Below are 17854 nucleotides of genomic sequence, written 5' to 3' on the forward strand. Positions count from 1 at the left end.
TTCTGCAAAGATTTGAATATCTGAATCACACGTCCTTCAATAAACGATCAAGTCTGTTTTTACCGTAAAGAAATCGATGCTCAGTAGGGCACTGCAATTTTTTGGTAATTCTCAAAGTCTCCCCTTTCATATTCCGACAAATGTCAAAGTATGCTGAGATGCCAAATTTCACATCATTTGGACAATTTTAGACCCCCAACCACTTCGCTTGAAGTTTTTGACACTATGGGAAAATTTGTGGAAAAAATATGAAATGATATAACTTTTGACGTAGCATCCGGATAGTTACATATCGATTATCGATATCTTATTTTAAAAATAAACATTCTTAGTATTTGAATAGATATACTTTAGTTACTCTAAAAATACCGCAAATTGGGATTTTCAGGCATTTTGTCTCCAAAACCCTTATTTTTAATAACTTTACTGCTCTATGTTGCGAATCACATACCTTTAGCAGTTTTTCTAAGGGACGATCCATAAAAGACGTAGTATTTTTTGAGTGATTTTTAACACCCCCCTCCCCCATCGTAGCATTTCGTCACAAACCTCTAAATACCCCCCTTGTAATTACGTAGCTAGGTGGTAATTCTCCCCCCCCCTTGTCCCGGTAAAATTTAAAAAAAAAACGATGTTAGTTATTCCCCTTTAAAAAAGCTACGTAGCATGACATGACCCCCTACCCCCCTGTCGTCACACATCATCACAAAATACAAAACTCCCTCCTCCCCCATATAATGCTACGTCATTTATGGATGATCCCTAACTTGATAAAATCTCAGGAAATGAACGAAACCTTTGCGACCAAATACGAGAAATTGGGATTCTAGAGCATTTTGACATTCATATCAAATTTGATGGAATTCCACAATACTCCATGCGAGTTAAAGTCTCCCAGAACCAGTCCCGGAGCAGCCATAAGTTTCACTACCTCAAAAATCTGAGGTTGTCCAATTTGAGCTTTGGATGAAATATATATTAGGATGGGGCAAAATGATTATATTTTCAGAACAAAATTTTTAGGCTTCATTTGGGGTTCTAAATAACTGTGAGAAATTTGGGATCCACTGGTAATGACCCGGCATAGCGCATTGTGTGTGAAATTTGTATGGAAAAATCCACGTTTTTGAATGTTCAACTCTAGAGGCCACAGTTCTTTCTGTAGCATGCAACTAATTAGTATTGTTCAGGATTTGCCCAAGCAAGCATGGTGCTAGAATGTCTATGAGAAAAGTTATAGCTGTTAATATTTCGATGGTTAAATGGCAAAATTCGTCTATTTAGCAACACTGCCAGTGTACCATTGGTAGTCAGATTTGAAACTGGAATAACTTCGTACTTTTTAGTTTTACATTTTTACAATGTAGTTGAAGAAGTAGTTCTGTAGTGTACTCCCCATGATCGCATATTTGTTCAGTTTTCTATAGGATTTCGTATCTTTATGGGACTGATTTGCGATCATAGGCAGTGTACGCATATACAATTCAACGGTAAAATATGTTTGAGCATGCTATTAAATATTTACTAATGTCTAATGTTTACTAAATTTGTCAGGTTTGACCTTCGTCGTCTCCCGCGGAGGGACCCGTTCAAACTCCCTAGCTACCAGGATCGCTGTAAGTTTATCGACCCAGATCTCCTGTGTGCTCGTCAAGATGTTCCAAAAGCAACGTTCATCGCAGATCTACTGCAGTCACGTATCGATTGTTCTGATCTTCTGCAGATGGTAAATTTCGATATCCGTCGTCGTACCCTTCGATATAATACTTTCTTTCGCCAGAACCAATTACGGCTATAATGAGTCATTCGCATGTGTCGTCTATTCAATCGTTGTTCTGATGTTTTTGACTTTAACTTGTTCCGTAGCGTTACCAAGCGATTGTACATTGATTCTTTGTCCAGTTAGCTTTAATATCAGTGTTAGTTTTTATTTAGCAATTGCATAATGTCGCTATTAATTGTAGAAATAAGCGCTGATTCATCCAAAACTCGGCCGTAATATTTTTACGGTAATGAGAAAAAATGCTCTACTTGCAAGACGTTTAATACCAGACGCAAGACGTTTCGCAACAAAAAATTCCCCAAACGGCAATATCAACACATTCAAATCTTCTCTGCGTCGTACTCATTTTTCTTCAATTCTTATATAATAAATATTAACGCGTCGGATTGTCTGGAAGTGTGTAGCACTTCGCTTGGCATTGTGTAGCGCATCAAGCGAAGTAAACACAATGTGGATAAAGACAAATTTCGATTTTCTCTACACGATGCATTCTGTATTTAAAGATCGGCTCACACTCGGCTAGCTTCAAAGCACAGTCCAAAAATCGTTTCGAGAGTCCGGATTCAGATACTTGTCTGAATCTAAGCACCAGGTCTGCGCCTGGTTCAAGTCCGGATCTAAGGGGATGGGCTGGATTCAGGGACTGGTCCAGATCTGGAAACGGGCGCAGATCCGGGAACTGGTCCGGATCCGAGAACTAGTGCGGATCGAGAAGTGTGCCGGATCCGGTAACTACGTTTAATTTTTATTTCACTATCCAATCTACCGTAAATCCGTAATTCCGGCTGGTTTCTGCCAATATTGGGGCAAATTCCAGCCTGAATTTGGGCAGAAACCCGCCAGAATTCCAGTTGGTTTGAACCGATACAAACACTATCATAGAAATCGACCGAATTATGCATACGAACAGAGCCGAGGTTGACACATACTGAAAAAGTATTTGGTTGTATGATACACATTAGGATGGGGCATTGTTATATGGAAAAATGTAATCATAGCCACATCAAACGAGCACAGCACTTTTTTGGTTCCTTTTGAGGTCCCAAACAACTGTGCAAAATTTGGGGTCGATTGGTGTTGACCCAGCGTAGCGCATTGCGATTGAAATTTGTATGGAGATTAGTATGGGAAAACCTACATTTTTGCATTTTTAATACTACAGACTACAATTCTTCCTGTAGTGTGCCAACAAATAGATAGAAGTATAGTCCAGGATTTGCTGAACAACTTTGCTGAAGGATGTATGGTGTTAGAATGTCTCTAAGCCAAGTTATAGCTGTTCAAAGTTCGATACATCGAATTAAATGCCAAAAATCATTTTTATTGCCAACACTGCGGGTGTACCAATGGTATTTCATATAGCATTCCAAAATAACATTATATATTTTAGTTTTAACACATTGATATGTTTGGATGAATTATGCAAAACCCTTAGCTCAATTTCATGAGCGTAGGTAGTTGAGCAATGGGGTGTAGTGAGGGGGGAGGGGGGGGCTTTAATATGTAGAAATTCGAACTGAAATGTTGTCGAGTTGGAATGTTCAGATGAATTATTTCAAAACAATTACACAATGTCCTACCCATAATAGTAACGATGAAATAAAACATACTGTATCCCTTTGCCTTGACTTTTATCAATAGAAGTTACGTTACAGACTGAATCAATTGATGTCGAGTTGATATGTCAGAGGATTGCAATGATTATGTTTCAGTTTAATAGGCACTATGATTGATGGGATGCTCATTTCGATCACCTGAAGCAAAAATTGTTGTAGGGATCTGGTGGATTTCATGTTGAAATCCAGAAATTAGCATCACACCTAGTGATCGAACAGCATAGAAATGAGCATGCTATCAAATCATAATGCGTATTTTACCGAAATATAATCCTACGACATCAAATCGACATCAGTTGATTCAGTCTGCAACGTAACTTCTATTGATAAAAGTCAAGGCAAAGGGATACAGTATGTTTTATTTCATCGTTACTATTATGGGTAGGACATTGTGTAATTGTTTTGAAATAATTCATCTGAACATTCCAACTCGACAACATTTCAGTTCGAATTTCTACATATTAAAGCCTCCCCCCATCCCCCTTCACTACGCCCTATTGCTCAACTGCCTACGCTCATGAAATTGAGCTAAGGCTTTTGAATAATTCATCGAAACATATCAATGTGGTAAAACTAAAATATATAATGTTATTTTGGAATGCTATATGAATACCATTGGTACACCCGCAGTGTTGGCAATAAAAATAATTTTTGGCATTTAATTCGATGTATCGAACTTTGAACAGCTATAACATGGCTTAGAGACATTCTAACATCCTTCGGCAAAGTTGTTCAGCATATCCTGGACTACACTTCTATCTATTTGTTTGCATACTAAAAGAAGAATTGTAGTCTGTAGAATTAAAAATGCAAAAATGTAGGTTTTCCCATACTAATCTCCATACAAATTTCAAACGCAATGCGCTACGCCGGGTCAACACCAATCGACCCCAAATTTTGCACAGTTGTTTGGGACCTCAAAAGGAAAAAACGATCATTCTGCCCCACCCTAATACACATACATGAACAACAACCGAAACTCGTCGTTCCACTACCTTTGCGGTAATATGAGTTTAATACCGCAATGCGCAATTGCGTGGTCTGTTACCGAAAACACAATAGAATCTTACCCAAAATGAATAGAAACATACCCGTCGGATTTTGGGTGTATGAATCATTTGGATATTTGTAATCTGTTGATGCAAAAGATGAGAAGGTTTTATGCCTGCGGGAGAAAAAGTTTGAATGAATGAAACACAACTCCAGCGGGGTTTTCCCTGCCTTATAAAATAAATAAATAAATAAATAAATAAATAAATAAATAAATAAATAAATAAATAAATAAATAAATAAATAAATAAATAAATAAATAAATAAATAAATAAATAAATAAATAAATAAAAAAATAAATAAATAAATAAATAAATAAATAAATAAATAAATAAATAAATAATTAACAAATAAATAAATAAAGGTCCAAATGTGTTAAAGTCGAACATCCTGTCAGTTCATAAATTTTTTCGCTTCTTTTAGATTCAGTGTCAGAAATAGACGTTTGAATGATGTCAGTAGTAAGGTTGAGCCAAATGTCTAGTTCCAGCTGAAATGAAGTTCCATGAGGAATAATCAAATGAATTACTATGGTAAGAAATAAATACAGACATAGTATACATTGTTGACACAGAGCACGAAAACTGGCTGTTGTTTAAGCGCAAACACCAGAACTGGTGCGCGTAGCTTCTTAAAACAGAGCGCGGCTGGTTATTCTGAGATAAAAGAAGCACAGTGAAACAGGGCAATCTGGCTCTAGATCTCAGGTATTTGCAAACGGATTAGCAAAACAGCTACTTTACTAAGACAGTATACGGTGTGCTTATTTCTTAATGCATAAGCTAATATGTACGACACGTGTGTTCGGCGATATGACGCCAACTTCTTACGGACACCACCCGAATTCCATATCGCCGGAGAGGCACAAAGTTTATTCCGCTACTCGAATAAAAAAAAACAAAACCCGTACTCGTTGACGTAACATGACAGTATCATGATTCCATGTCCCGATGGTATCGATAATATCTAACAACCAGCATTTAGACCTGTTTCCGCTAACTTTTGACAAGGATGTGCTGCTAAGTTTGCTACCCAAAGATAAGCGCGTACATGTAAAGTATCTATTGGTGGCATCTTTGCGGTCGAACAGTGATAGGCACTTAGATACACAGACACACCCTGACAGATGCCATATCAAACATTTGGAAGAAGCTGCCTTTTTGCTTTGTAATGCGTCAAATATTTGTTGGTGGTATAATCATAGCTTGGTTGACAATCTGCCGACAAACTACATCGATTGAGTCAATTGATTGTCCGGTTGATAGACTACTTCAGTTGTGCTATTGTGGATTGCGCTTCTGTTGCGCTCGATGGAAATGACACATGATTAAAAAACAATTGACACTTGCTCTTGCTGAAGAGTGTTTGGTTAGTTACCTTTATACCTATAGAATCAGATATCAGAATAAATTAGCTGAAATGGTGCATTCCCCGTCCTTGTCGTCAATGGCACCTCATTCTCGCTGCTTACGATTGGTTGTTCTTCTTTAAATCTTGTTCTTATTGGTCACTGTTGTACATCCGTTGTTATCGACATTTGCTTCTTTATTGGAGGTGTTGATTTTTGGTATACTTATAATAGGCGTAATCGTTGTTACTTGTTGTTGGGAAACTGTTTTCGGTTTATCCGCAAGTGTCGGTTGCTAGAGCTGCCTGTGATGGGTTTTCACTAGTTTTAGTAGTTCACTAGCGTTACTGCAGCGGACCGCAAGGTTACAGACCTGGCACGAAAAAGTCCGTCCGGGGTATGTGTCTAGCATTATGTGTCAAACATTATTTGGCTATAAGTAGTGCTTTCCTTAGGTGAATTGTATTTCCCAGCAAAACAAGAAGAAATAGTAAGTCCAAGATTTTCCATTTCGACTTCGTCTCCTCAGAATCATGGCACCGGACCAAATGCATCATGCCGACGTAATCAAAATTTTGTTTATTAAATTTAATTCATTTTATTCATTTTTAATCATTTTATGCATGTTAATCGTTTCAATCATTTTATTAATTTTATTCATAAAATGAAAAAAATGAAAAAAAATTGTTTATTATAAATAAAATGAAAAAAATAAATAAAAATAAAAAATGAAAAATATTGATAAAATGAATGCAATAAACAAAATTAATAACATCAACAAAATTAATAAAATTAGTGAGATAAATGAAATGCAAAAAATGATTAAAATGATTTAAATAATTAAAATGAACAAAATGAATAAAATGGGAAAAATGGAAAAAAATTGAATAAAATGAACGATGATTCCTAAAATGTATTCTACAAATAAAAGAATAAAATGAAGAAAATGAATCAAATGGATAAAACAAGGAAATAACAAATTTAATAAAATTAAATGAAATAATAAAATGAATAACATGGCTAAAATTAATTAAAAATAACATGACTAAAATTAATTAAAACTATTATGAATAAAATGAATAGAATGAAAAAAACGAAAACACAATTAAATTTGCATCACCCAAGTTGAATTTCAATATCAATTCTCTAAAACGACCACTATTCCGCGGCAAAGTTGAATTTCATTTTTTGTCGTATTGTTAACGGTAATCATTTTACCAGAACACATTAATCCACATTTTTACCCACCGTAGAAGCAATTGCAAAAATTTAACTCTTTTAATTTGACTAACTCGGAAAATTTGACGAAACAAATAATTAGTTTAACCTATCAACCCTTTTTGAAAAGTGAATATGGATTTTTAAATGGATCTCTCTTCTACCAACCCCAATAAATATAGCTTGGTTCACCTATGATCACATGAATGATTCTTTCACATAGGCCTATTCGTCTACTCCATCGCGTGCTAATCTTCCGTGATAAACACAAAATATTTTTTTTTTTCATTTCTGGTTCCGTAGCACATTTCAACAATGCGTATTTTTCAAACCAGTTCCACCGAGAATGGAATCGAATGACTGCAAACTTAGCTAGTAAAATAAACCGATCCAGTTCCCTTGAAGTAACGCAGTAGCGTTGGTAAACAAATTGTTACAACCACAAAACGTACGCATTTCGAAATCGTTCATACAGTGGAAATATGTAGATCCAAAAATAAAGAAAAAAATATCTAGCTCAGGTGTTGCGTATTTTGCTCGTGCTTGTCTAGAGTAGATAAGATTAAGTTTTGTCGCACAGTTGAATATCGGTTGCCCATGCAATATTTATTCTCTAATAATACAAACAGTGATAACAGCTTTGATTTGGCGTTTTTTGTACAGCTTCGAAGCTGCTGGGAGCCCCCCCCCCCCCCCATAAAACCAACAGTACATGGTATACCAGAGGCAGATTATGATTGAGCATTTAAGCGTTCTATTGGGCTCGGTCCGTGGTGAACGACCGTTCGATTTTGGCGCCCTCATAAATCACTTACCTTCGAGTACTTTGTTTCGTGCTATCAGCGCCAGTAGCATATCCGGATTAGGTGGATCCACCATGTCACTACCGGTGAATTCATCGGTAGCTATCACCTGGGGGAGAAGTTGGCTGCGGTGATGAGGGTAATGCTGTGACTGTCGTTGTGGCAACGTTGGCGTATTTGGTGGCTGACTGATTCCAGGCATGTTTCGCATTGATGGATGCGACAGTGACTGCATCATAACTAGTGACACTAGCATATCAGGTACGCAAAGCGCGACGTCCTGTTTCTATGCTACTGTCCACAACTACGTGCGTTAGTTTTTCACTATGAAGCAATTTAGAACTCATTTGCGTCTAAAGTGTGTCGGTTAGTTACCTGTGAGGTGGAAAATCCTATTTCCCACTCACACTTACTATGCTTTACTGATCCTGATGATATCAGTTGGAATCCAACCGATCAAATGCGCAAAATCGAAATTCACCCACTTGACTTGTACTAAAATGGTACAACACTATTACTGGTATACAACAGATACAATAGGGTATGTATTTGATTTAGGCCTGTTAGTATTAAATCTTTCTTCATTCTCACGGTTACGGAAAACTTTCCAAGTTTCAACACTCTAATGCATTTTCTGCGATGCTTTAAAATTGTATTTTCCTTGCCTGAAATATATAAGAACATGCAGATTTCATTTATTAAATGGTGTAGTAGGCAATTGTAATTCGCTAAATTTTCTTATTTTTCTGATCACAAGCAAAGCATTGTGTGTAAGCCCGTACCCACGAAAAATAACCGCAAAAACGGAGATATTGTAAATGCTGTAAATCTCAGTTACCTTATCCATGAATCAATTTTAATACGTCATTCTCATTTACTTCTCATACTCTGAAAATGCTTTGTTCATTACAATTTATCATTTCAATAACATTCTGTTATTTTTCTATACAAAAATATCGACAAACGACTCGGGACGGTGCTTTTTGATAGAACGTCTCTAGAAAAAACATGATTTGCGGTGTTACCTGCCATTCAAAAACTACTTTTCACTCATAAAAAGGCGGAATTTTTCGTGAAAAATAGAATTTTTTATTTAAAATGAGTAAAAAACCCCTTATTAAAATATTATCTCCAGAACTCAACGTAGGGGTTAGGTATTTTTTACATAGAATGTGTATGCAAAAATTGAAAAAAACCTGTTTTAATCCGCGTAGTGGTGCAATTGTGCCTTTCTCATTTATCCAATCTTCACGGAAAAAAATTGTTCCCAAAATCGTGAATAAATTACCATGAATCCTCAAATCCTGAAAACAGGACCATGAACAAAAGTCATATGTTTTATAATTATGTTCAATTTCCCTTCAGCAACGCCCGCATAACGCTTATTTTAGTGGAACTATTTGTTTTTGTTTTGTGTGCTTTAGACATGGTTTCCACCAAGTCATTTCTAATGCGATTTTCAGTACGCGAACTAGTTCGCAACTGTATGAACATTATTCATAAAACCAAAGGTTAACTCATAGATGGAAGAGCCTTAGATCACATATTCAAAATATTCTGGATATGTTCTCGTGAACTATTTCACTAAATTCAAAATTTTATTCATGAATCATTCAATTCTCGTGAACTAATTCATTGTCTCAAATATATTAGGTACAATCCAATATCTGTGTTCGTGAAATAGTTTACAAAATCATCAAATATTATTCATGTATTCATAAACTGGTTCATAATTCCTAACATATGTCACGATCCATTATCCGTGCTCGTGAAATAGTTCACGAAACCATGAAATATAATTCATCTATTCGTGAACTCATGATCACAACTCACGTTCATTTTTGTGAAATAGTTCATGAAATCTTAAAATATTAGTCATGTATTCGTGAATTGGTTTGTTATGCCTAGTACATAATTTACAATCTATTATGCGTGCTGGTGATATTTAGAAGATATCGCTAATCATTTACAATTTCATGCAACATGATAATGATATTTTCCCGGGAATTCTTTCATAAAATATGGAATTTAGTGGAATCATTTTTATTCCATGCACTGTTTTATGAAATGCCCAGCTGCTAGCGACAATAGTAATAGACACGAGCATTAGATATAAAAAAACTATTAGGACCTCGAACATCGATATTCGTTTGATAAAGTCCATGGTGATGTCTGTATAGAAAACGAAAACTGCGATGAGAATCCCAAATAGTGTGCGTGATATAATTCACAGAACAAGATATTAGTCACATTTTTATTATCCAGTTCATATTGTCATGTTATTCCGAATATAAAAACCGATAATAACCAAAAAGTAATACATCCCAATTAGGCGAAGAGAATTTACGAATACCATGATAAAACTGCTGATATGATATCATATTAGTCATAGGAAGGATTTTTTTCTAAAATAAAATATTTCGATAACATGAACAGAAATTACTAAAATCATGACTAAGATCCGGAAATTATGAACATGAATTACATGAACATTACGATAACATGAACAGCAGTTACAAAAATCGTGACTTAGATCCTGAATTATGAACACAAATCACACAACTCGTGACAAAAATACGAAAATCTTGACTAAGGTCCTGAAATCATGAACATGACTCACTCTACTTATAACTAAAATAACACGATAACGTGAATAGAAATTACAAAATTCGTGACTAAGATCCTGAAATCATGAATTTTAATCCCGCTAGTCTGACAGAAAAATGCGATAGTAAACTCATGAATAAGATAGCACAATAACGTGACGAGAAATAATAAGATACAACATGTGACATTTGTTGGCTGTGTATTCCCAACTCATGAACTAGAATCACAACAAAAACTAAACATGTCCAGGGAACAACAACAGTAGCCTAACCAAGCATTCTAATATAACGCCATGTACATATTCGGGACGAACTAGTTTTTAAAACACAAATAGTTTCATGAATTCGAGGTTTATTATTCATAATTTCAGGAACTTGGTCATGGTTCTCGTAAATCGTTCAGTTCACGCAATCGTGACCTTTTGTCCCATTTGTTCTCCATGTACGATTCCATGGTTATGTGCAATATAATGGTGTAAATGTCCATTACATATTCAGTGCGATTTGCACATACATACAATGAATTGACAGCCACGAACTTGAGAAGCTGTGTATCGAAGCTGAAACACTTGAACCCAGCAGTGGATCCAGGAGGAGGGTTCGGGGGCTCCGGACTCCGCCAAAAATTTTCAATTTGTTAACAAATTTTAAATTAGTTTAAATTTTAAAGTAGTTTTAAAACTCAAAATCATTTCAAACCAATTTTTTCACTAAGGAAGTTAATTTTGGATGAACTAGGAAATGTTCTTCTGGGGGTGGGGGGTTGGAATTAAGATGGGTTTAGAGAATAATAGTGTGTGATGGGGTAGTGGTAACCCCTCACCGTATGCCCCTAACTACGCCTCTGTTAAAATACAGAAAACCTATATTATTCAAAAAAAAATTAGACCGGGATTAGGTTGATGATGTTCAGAGTGATTGCATAACATAACTATATGAGAAAGGCAAAAAAGTAAGGTGAACTTATAAATATGATTAAAATTGACCAAATGATATGAAATTTGGCATCCGAGCTTACGTTGCTATTTGTCACAATAGCAGGCCTTTGAGATTTCAAAAATGAGTGTTTTTTGCAATGCCCTAATGGAGGTGCGAGGGTGGTCAAGGGTGGGAGTTAATGTTAATGTTAGTGTTAGGGTAAGTGGGAGGGGGATGCGATACTACAGCCAACTGCATATTATACCTTCCATTTGAAACTTGTTTGGAAAAAAATCGGTTCGGTCATCTCCGAGTAACCGATGCGCAATTGTTGGTCACCCACAGACATACACACATACGAATACACACGTTTTCCGAACTCATCGAAGTGAGTCGAACGGTATAAGAATGTCGGCTAACAATTTCAAGCAATTTGTAACTCATTTTAATTATGTTTGCATCATTTATACAGATATTGACTACAGGTTTTTATAGGAATTTCGCATATGGCCGCATATTTCAACCCGTAACACAGAAATCAGAACTCCAATTCAAAGGAAATTGAATAGCATTCAAAAGGGATGTTCTAGCTTTCATTCGAGACTAAATATGTGAAAATCAAATCAGCCATTTCTGAGAAGCAGTTGTGAATTCAACTCAGGAACATAACTACTTTCCCGAAACTTCAGGTTCCGCCGAAATTGTCCAATGTAGTCAACATGGATTTGATTTAGCATCAGTGGGCTGAAACTATGAATCTAAACATTTTTGAACACATTTTATGAAGTTTTGCATCTTTTAGATACCACACAGAATAAAATATTTTGTAATTTTAAGTTGATTTTCATGCACATATTTGGAGCATGAATATAAATGTAAAATTAAGTTCCACCACAAATACACACGACTTGTTGTGCTTTCTTCAGCGAATTTTCTTTTAGTTTTACACGTGGATTGAAAATTACAGTTTCTTTAAACGGCAAACCAATGCATTTCAATGTATTTTTACTCGAATACTGCTGTAAAATGAATAACATGTAATATTACACGAATGAAAGTGTCAAATTGTGTGCTGTTTGATGCTCCTATTGATTTTACGTTATTTTTCAATCAAATTTTTGATTCAATCTTTGTATGTTTACATTCGTATTGATTTACATGTCGTTTAAATTTCATTATTTTTTGGTGTGCATGCTGATTCCGATTTGTATGGGAATTTCATGCGTGACCCCACTCTTCAACCTGTAACTCCGAAACCGTAAGTCGGAATTTGATGAAATTCAATAGCAGCCTATGGGAACGTTGTACCTTTCATTTGAGACTAAAATCGGTTCAGCCATCTCTGAGTAACCGATGTGCATATTGTTGGTCACATACATACATACACACGCACTTTTTCCTTCTCTCTCTCTCTCTCTCTCTCTCTCTCTCTCACACACACACACACACACACACACACGCACACACGCACAGACATTTGCCTAACTCGACGAACTGAGTCGAATGGTATATGAGACTCAGCCCTTCGGGCCTCGGTTACAAATCATATCCTTTCTCCTATAGAAAGGATATGCAATCACAGAGTGATTGCATATCCTTTCTATAGGAGAAAGGCAAAAATCGGTTAAGTAGTTTTTAAATGGCAGGTAACACCGCAAATCATGTTTTTTTCAAAGACTTTCTACAAAAAGCTTAGTCACCGAGTCGTTTGTCGATATTTTTGAATAGAAAAATTACAGGAAGCTATTGAAATGATACACTATAAAGTACAAAAGTTTTGACAAATTCGCTTCACGCAATGTTCTAAAAAGATTCGCAAAAAATTGTTTTTGTACACGGAAATGCTTACCCCTCCTTCTAGAATACCTATCCGTCTTTCAATTTCATTGCTTTGGTTTCTGTTAGTCTTAAATTTGCCAAAAATTGCCAACAAAATCGATACAGTAGAATCTTGCGGCAATTAAAACACAGTAGCAATTATTCTGATTGTTTAAACCATTTCTTTTTCATGGTTTGGTTTGTATAGGACTAATTATCTCATATCTTCGGATTGAGAATTTCGAATGATACAAACCGCAGGCTATGGAGATCACTGGAAAGAGACTACACGGCTTTTGTGCTACCGACAGCAATATAATCTCCAACATAGCCCAGACACTTCACACTCCCTTCTATTTACTTCAATGTAAAGGAATGCTACCTGTTTCATTCACGAATCGCTTTCTCTCTTTCTGTCGCTCTCGTTTTAAGTGGTATAAAAGCACATGTGACCTTATCTCAGCTTACTTTTTCCAAATACGCGTTAAAATGCTGTACCTTCTCTTCAGCACAAAAACATTTTTTTTTAAATCTGTGACCAAAAGGACATCTTTGAATTCCAAAACAAATTGTACATTGCATTATCGCAACAACTAATTATGATTCATCAATATAGTAAGAACACCAGTCAAGATAAACTTGAACGTCGCCGGTAAGAAAAGAAGTACGAAAACGAAAAGGTGAAAACAAAAAAGATGGAAACGTTAGGAAGTGCATTATATATTGATTAGCCATTTTTGAAATAATGGAATTGTCACAAACATTTCAGAACTATAAGAAAGAAAGGATCTCTAATTCGTACAATTCGTTTTATTCATTTACTTTAAATGAATCTTTTTGCCTTTCTCATATAGAAAGGTTATGCAATCACTCTGAAAAACGTCAACCTAATCCCGGCCCGGAGGGCCGAGTGTCATATCCCATTCGACTCAGTTCGTCGAGATCGGAAAAAGTCTGTATGTGTGTGTGTATGTATGTGCGTATGTGTCAAATAATGTCACTCATTTTTCTCAGAGATGGCTGGACTGATTTGCCCAAACTTAGTCTCAAATGAAAGGTGCAACCTTCCCATCGGCTGCTATTGAATTTTGGATCGATCGGAATTCTGGTTCCGGAATTACAGGTTTAAGAGTGCGGCCACACAGAAATTTCTCATATAAACTATAGGAAAAATTAAAAATAGAATTTTTATTTTTGATGCTAAATGTGTTCAAGGAGCATGAAACGTCAAGATTTGATGCAAACTCGAAAAAAAATTTGACGACGATTCACTTTTTTGGATTTTGGCACTTTTTTGCCTTTCTCGTATAGAAAGGTTATGCAATCACTCTGAAAAACGTCAACCTAATCCCGGAGGGCAAATTTTTTGACTCGCATAAGGTTTCTGGATTCTAACAGGGGCGTAGTTGATGGTTTAAGGAGAGGGGTTACACCCCCCCCCCCTCTACTGTTCACTCCCCTCCCTTAAAAATCTTCTTAAATCACCCTTCAGACCACCACCCCATCCAGCCCTCAAACCCCTCCCCTTCAACCCCATCATCTTTAAACCATCACTATATCACAAAGCATACCAATTTAAGCTGGGGAGTCGTTCGTTCATGGGACTTTCGCCCTCCTCACATACCCACCTCCGCATGACAAAATGAGTTAGCAAGCAAATAACATTGATCTAATGCTGATTAGGCTAATGAAGTACAATATTTTTTTGTTTCAAGAGTTTCACCGTCGACGCGTAGCTCATCAAGTTCGTGGCTGGCAAGCCATTGTGTATAAGTGCAAAGTGTACTAAGAATGTAATGGACATTTCCACAATTATGTTGAACATAAAAAGCCTCCGTGCCATAGTTTAGAGAAATGAGAAAGGCACAATTGCACCGCTAGGTGGATTAAAAAAGTTTTTTTTTAAATTTTATTTCGTATACCTATTTTTCAGTTTTATTCATTTTGAATATATGAACATTTCATTTTAATCTTGTTTTTCATTATTTCATTATTTTTTTTCATTTGGGTTCATTTTATTTATTTTTTCATTTAATTCTATGGATTCATCCTGACCATGCATTTGATTTATATCCATTTAACTAATTTTGTTCACTGTTATAGTTTTATGCATTTTATTCATTTCTGCATGTTCATATATTTTATTTAGTTTCTTCGTTTTAGTAATTTGACTATCCTCTACAGTCATTCATTTTATTATTTCATCCAAATTATTAATTTGACACAACTTAGCAATTAGAATTTAACAATTCTATTCATTTTGTTTACTTTTTTCATTCTATTCATTTTATTGATTTTATTAATGTTATACATATTATTCATAGTATTTTCTATTGATCTATTAATTTATTTATTTTATTAGCATTAAAACATTTTTTAAACTGTCTGATTTTATATTTAATAAACTGAACTAATTTGAATTAGTAATATTATTAATTTGATTTTTGTTAATTATTTCACTCATTTTATTTATCAATTTTTTAAAATTTTGTTTGTTTTATTGATTTGCTATAGTTTATTTGAGGTTTTATTCGTGCAGGACTCGAAACTGTTTTCATTCCACCTTGTTGCGTACTTCGCATAAGTTCTGAAAACTAATGAAGGATCCAACAGTGATATGTGTATAAAATGTCTCATCTCACTGCCAGGTGAATTTAAGCGTTTTTATGAAATGGGAAGACATTTAAAAAATATATCTGGTATTTGACTAAAATAAGAAGTGATGATCCGATTTCATCAGCCGCCGATTTTTTTTTTGCCTCAGAATTTGTCGGCTTTTTGACCCGATTTAGTCCAGGTCGCCAACTGAAAACACACGTCGACTTTACACGTTAATATTTCCCAAATGAATGAATATATTTTAACTAAAAATTTGGTTTTACTTATTTAGAATAAAGTCAACAAAAAAAAGCTTTTAACATGGAAACTTTTTTGAACCACGTTCATAGATTCAGTATAGTTTTAACCGTTTATGATGATGATAATCCTCTTCTTTAGGGAAAATTTATACTAAAATATTAGAAAGGGTTGTGAGGCTATGCCTAGGGACCTAAAAAGCATATTTGAAAAGCTTTGGTTTATCAAAAAGGAAGAAAAAAAAACATGTTCCGATTTTGTCAATAGGCGGATATTGATATTTTAGCATTCAGAATTATATGAATATATTGATACCTGAACCTGATAAAAACCGCTTGGCACTGTAATGCGATAACAACGGGAGTTAAATTCATTGGTATAAATTTAGATCCTCAATTATTTCAATAACTATTTTTTTTACAGATTAGAAAATTTCGACAAGTTAACGTGAATATGTGAATAAGCATCGCACAGGTCAAAATGATAAGCTACCGTTCTGGCGGTATATTTCCTTTTAGCAGCAACTGTCAAACGAAACATAAAACGATAAAGCTGCAGCTAGTTAGGCGCAACGCCAATGGAAAGTACTTGTACATAAAGCAACTGAAGAAGCAAACAAAATGATAACGAACTCGCTTTCCGGGACGCACCCTCCCGCACACTTCCCGTTCGACCTAGACCGTTGAGCGGTTAGTACAAAAAAATGTAACCCGTAAAGGTGATAGGACCTTCCCATTTGTTCTCGTTTGGTAGGTGATAAAACTCGTTTTCGTAATATTTTATATTTTTCTTCGGGCCGCGAAGCTCGCGGTTTCCTATGCGCATATGCACCGCAAATTGTTCTTATCATCTTGTGCCACGCGGTTTGCCGGTCAAAAAAAACGCGACTTCATAGTTTATCTACCGTTGTAATGTAGGTACAGCGGTCTTGTACGTTGTTGTCAAATGTCTTGTTGAGGTGAAGCGAAGTAGCGGTGGAATGTTGTAAAGGCATTTCGGGTATACTGTCGGTGACTTCTAATGCATCGACGACGTATTCCTCAGCACAAACAGTTACGTTTACTATGTGGATGAAGGGTGATGATGATAGGTGTTCTCTAGAGTGACATGAAAAAATACCTTCCTTGGCTCTGCTCTGAGTTGATTGCTTGCAGTTTATATAGGACTTTCCGAAACATGGAGCAAACCCACTTGCTCTCGTTTTCACCGCTATCTGACTTTACCTAAATCAGATTATTAACGGTTTTACTATCCAGAACATTGTCGATGACTGCAAATCGATTCCATTTCAATGGTAAAAGTTGTTAAACTTTTACCGAAGTAATGTCTGAGTAGAATTTGCAGTTCGTTCGTTCCGACAATTTCGCTTTTACTACGTAGCTTTCGAAGGATTGTCTGAAAACCAATTTTTTCTTTATTGATTCATGTCATACATACTTCGAAATTTCATACAAAATTGGTGCATTTTTCCGATACAGAATTGTGTTATTCTGTTCCGTGCAATAAAAATTACTAACATCAAAAATCTCTCTTCTGAAAGGTTTGCCTATGTTCTAACATAATTCCATTGTAAAAAAATATTACGATCTGAATTGCCCCGCTGGGAGGTCCGAATTACCACTACATTGTGAAAGGATGGAAAAACGTAGAGTTTTGCAAATTGTCGCACAGCGCTGTCATGGAGTGGTGCAAATGAGCTTTTATGGCACCAAAATGCAGCTGAGGTTTTCTAACTAACAATTAGGACCTTTGACCGATATATTCTTTCACATCTATCCAGCTAAAAGGGCGATTTGTTTAGGTAGGTTTGAGTAGCCCCGTGTTTCCCTATATTTAAA

The 17854-nt window shown here is 35.6% G+C and overlaps 1 protein-coding gene across 3 annotated transcripts in view; it reads right to left on the reverse strand.

Moving 5' to 3' along the window:
* Positions 1-17854, reverse strand: part of LOC131685760 (LIM/homeobox protein Lhx3) — a 196646-nt gene that overhangs the window by 170936 nt on the left and 7856 nt on the right. For all 3 annotated transcript variants that reach the window (XM_058969696.1, XM_058969694.1, XM_058969698.1), the window contains exon 2: positions 7831-8483. In XM_058969696.1, coding sequence (XP_058825679.1) covers positions 7831-8074 — 244 coding nt within the window. In that variant the 5' untranslated portion in view covers positions 8075-8483. The remainder of the gene's footprint in view (positions 1-7830; positions 8484-17854) is intronic.

Source organism: Topomyia yanbarensis, chromosome 2 (genome assembly GCF_030247195.1).
Source record: "Topomyia yanbarensis strain Yona2022 chromosome 2, ASM3024719v1, whole genome shotgun sequence".
Taxonomy (NCBI): Eukaryota; Metazoa; Arthropoda; class Insecta; order Diptera; family Culicidae; genus Topomyia; species Topomyia yanbarensis.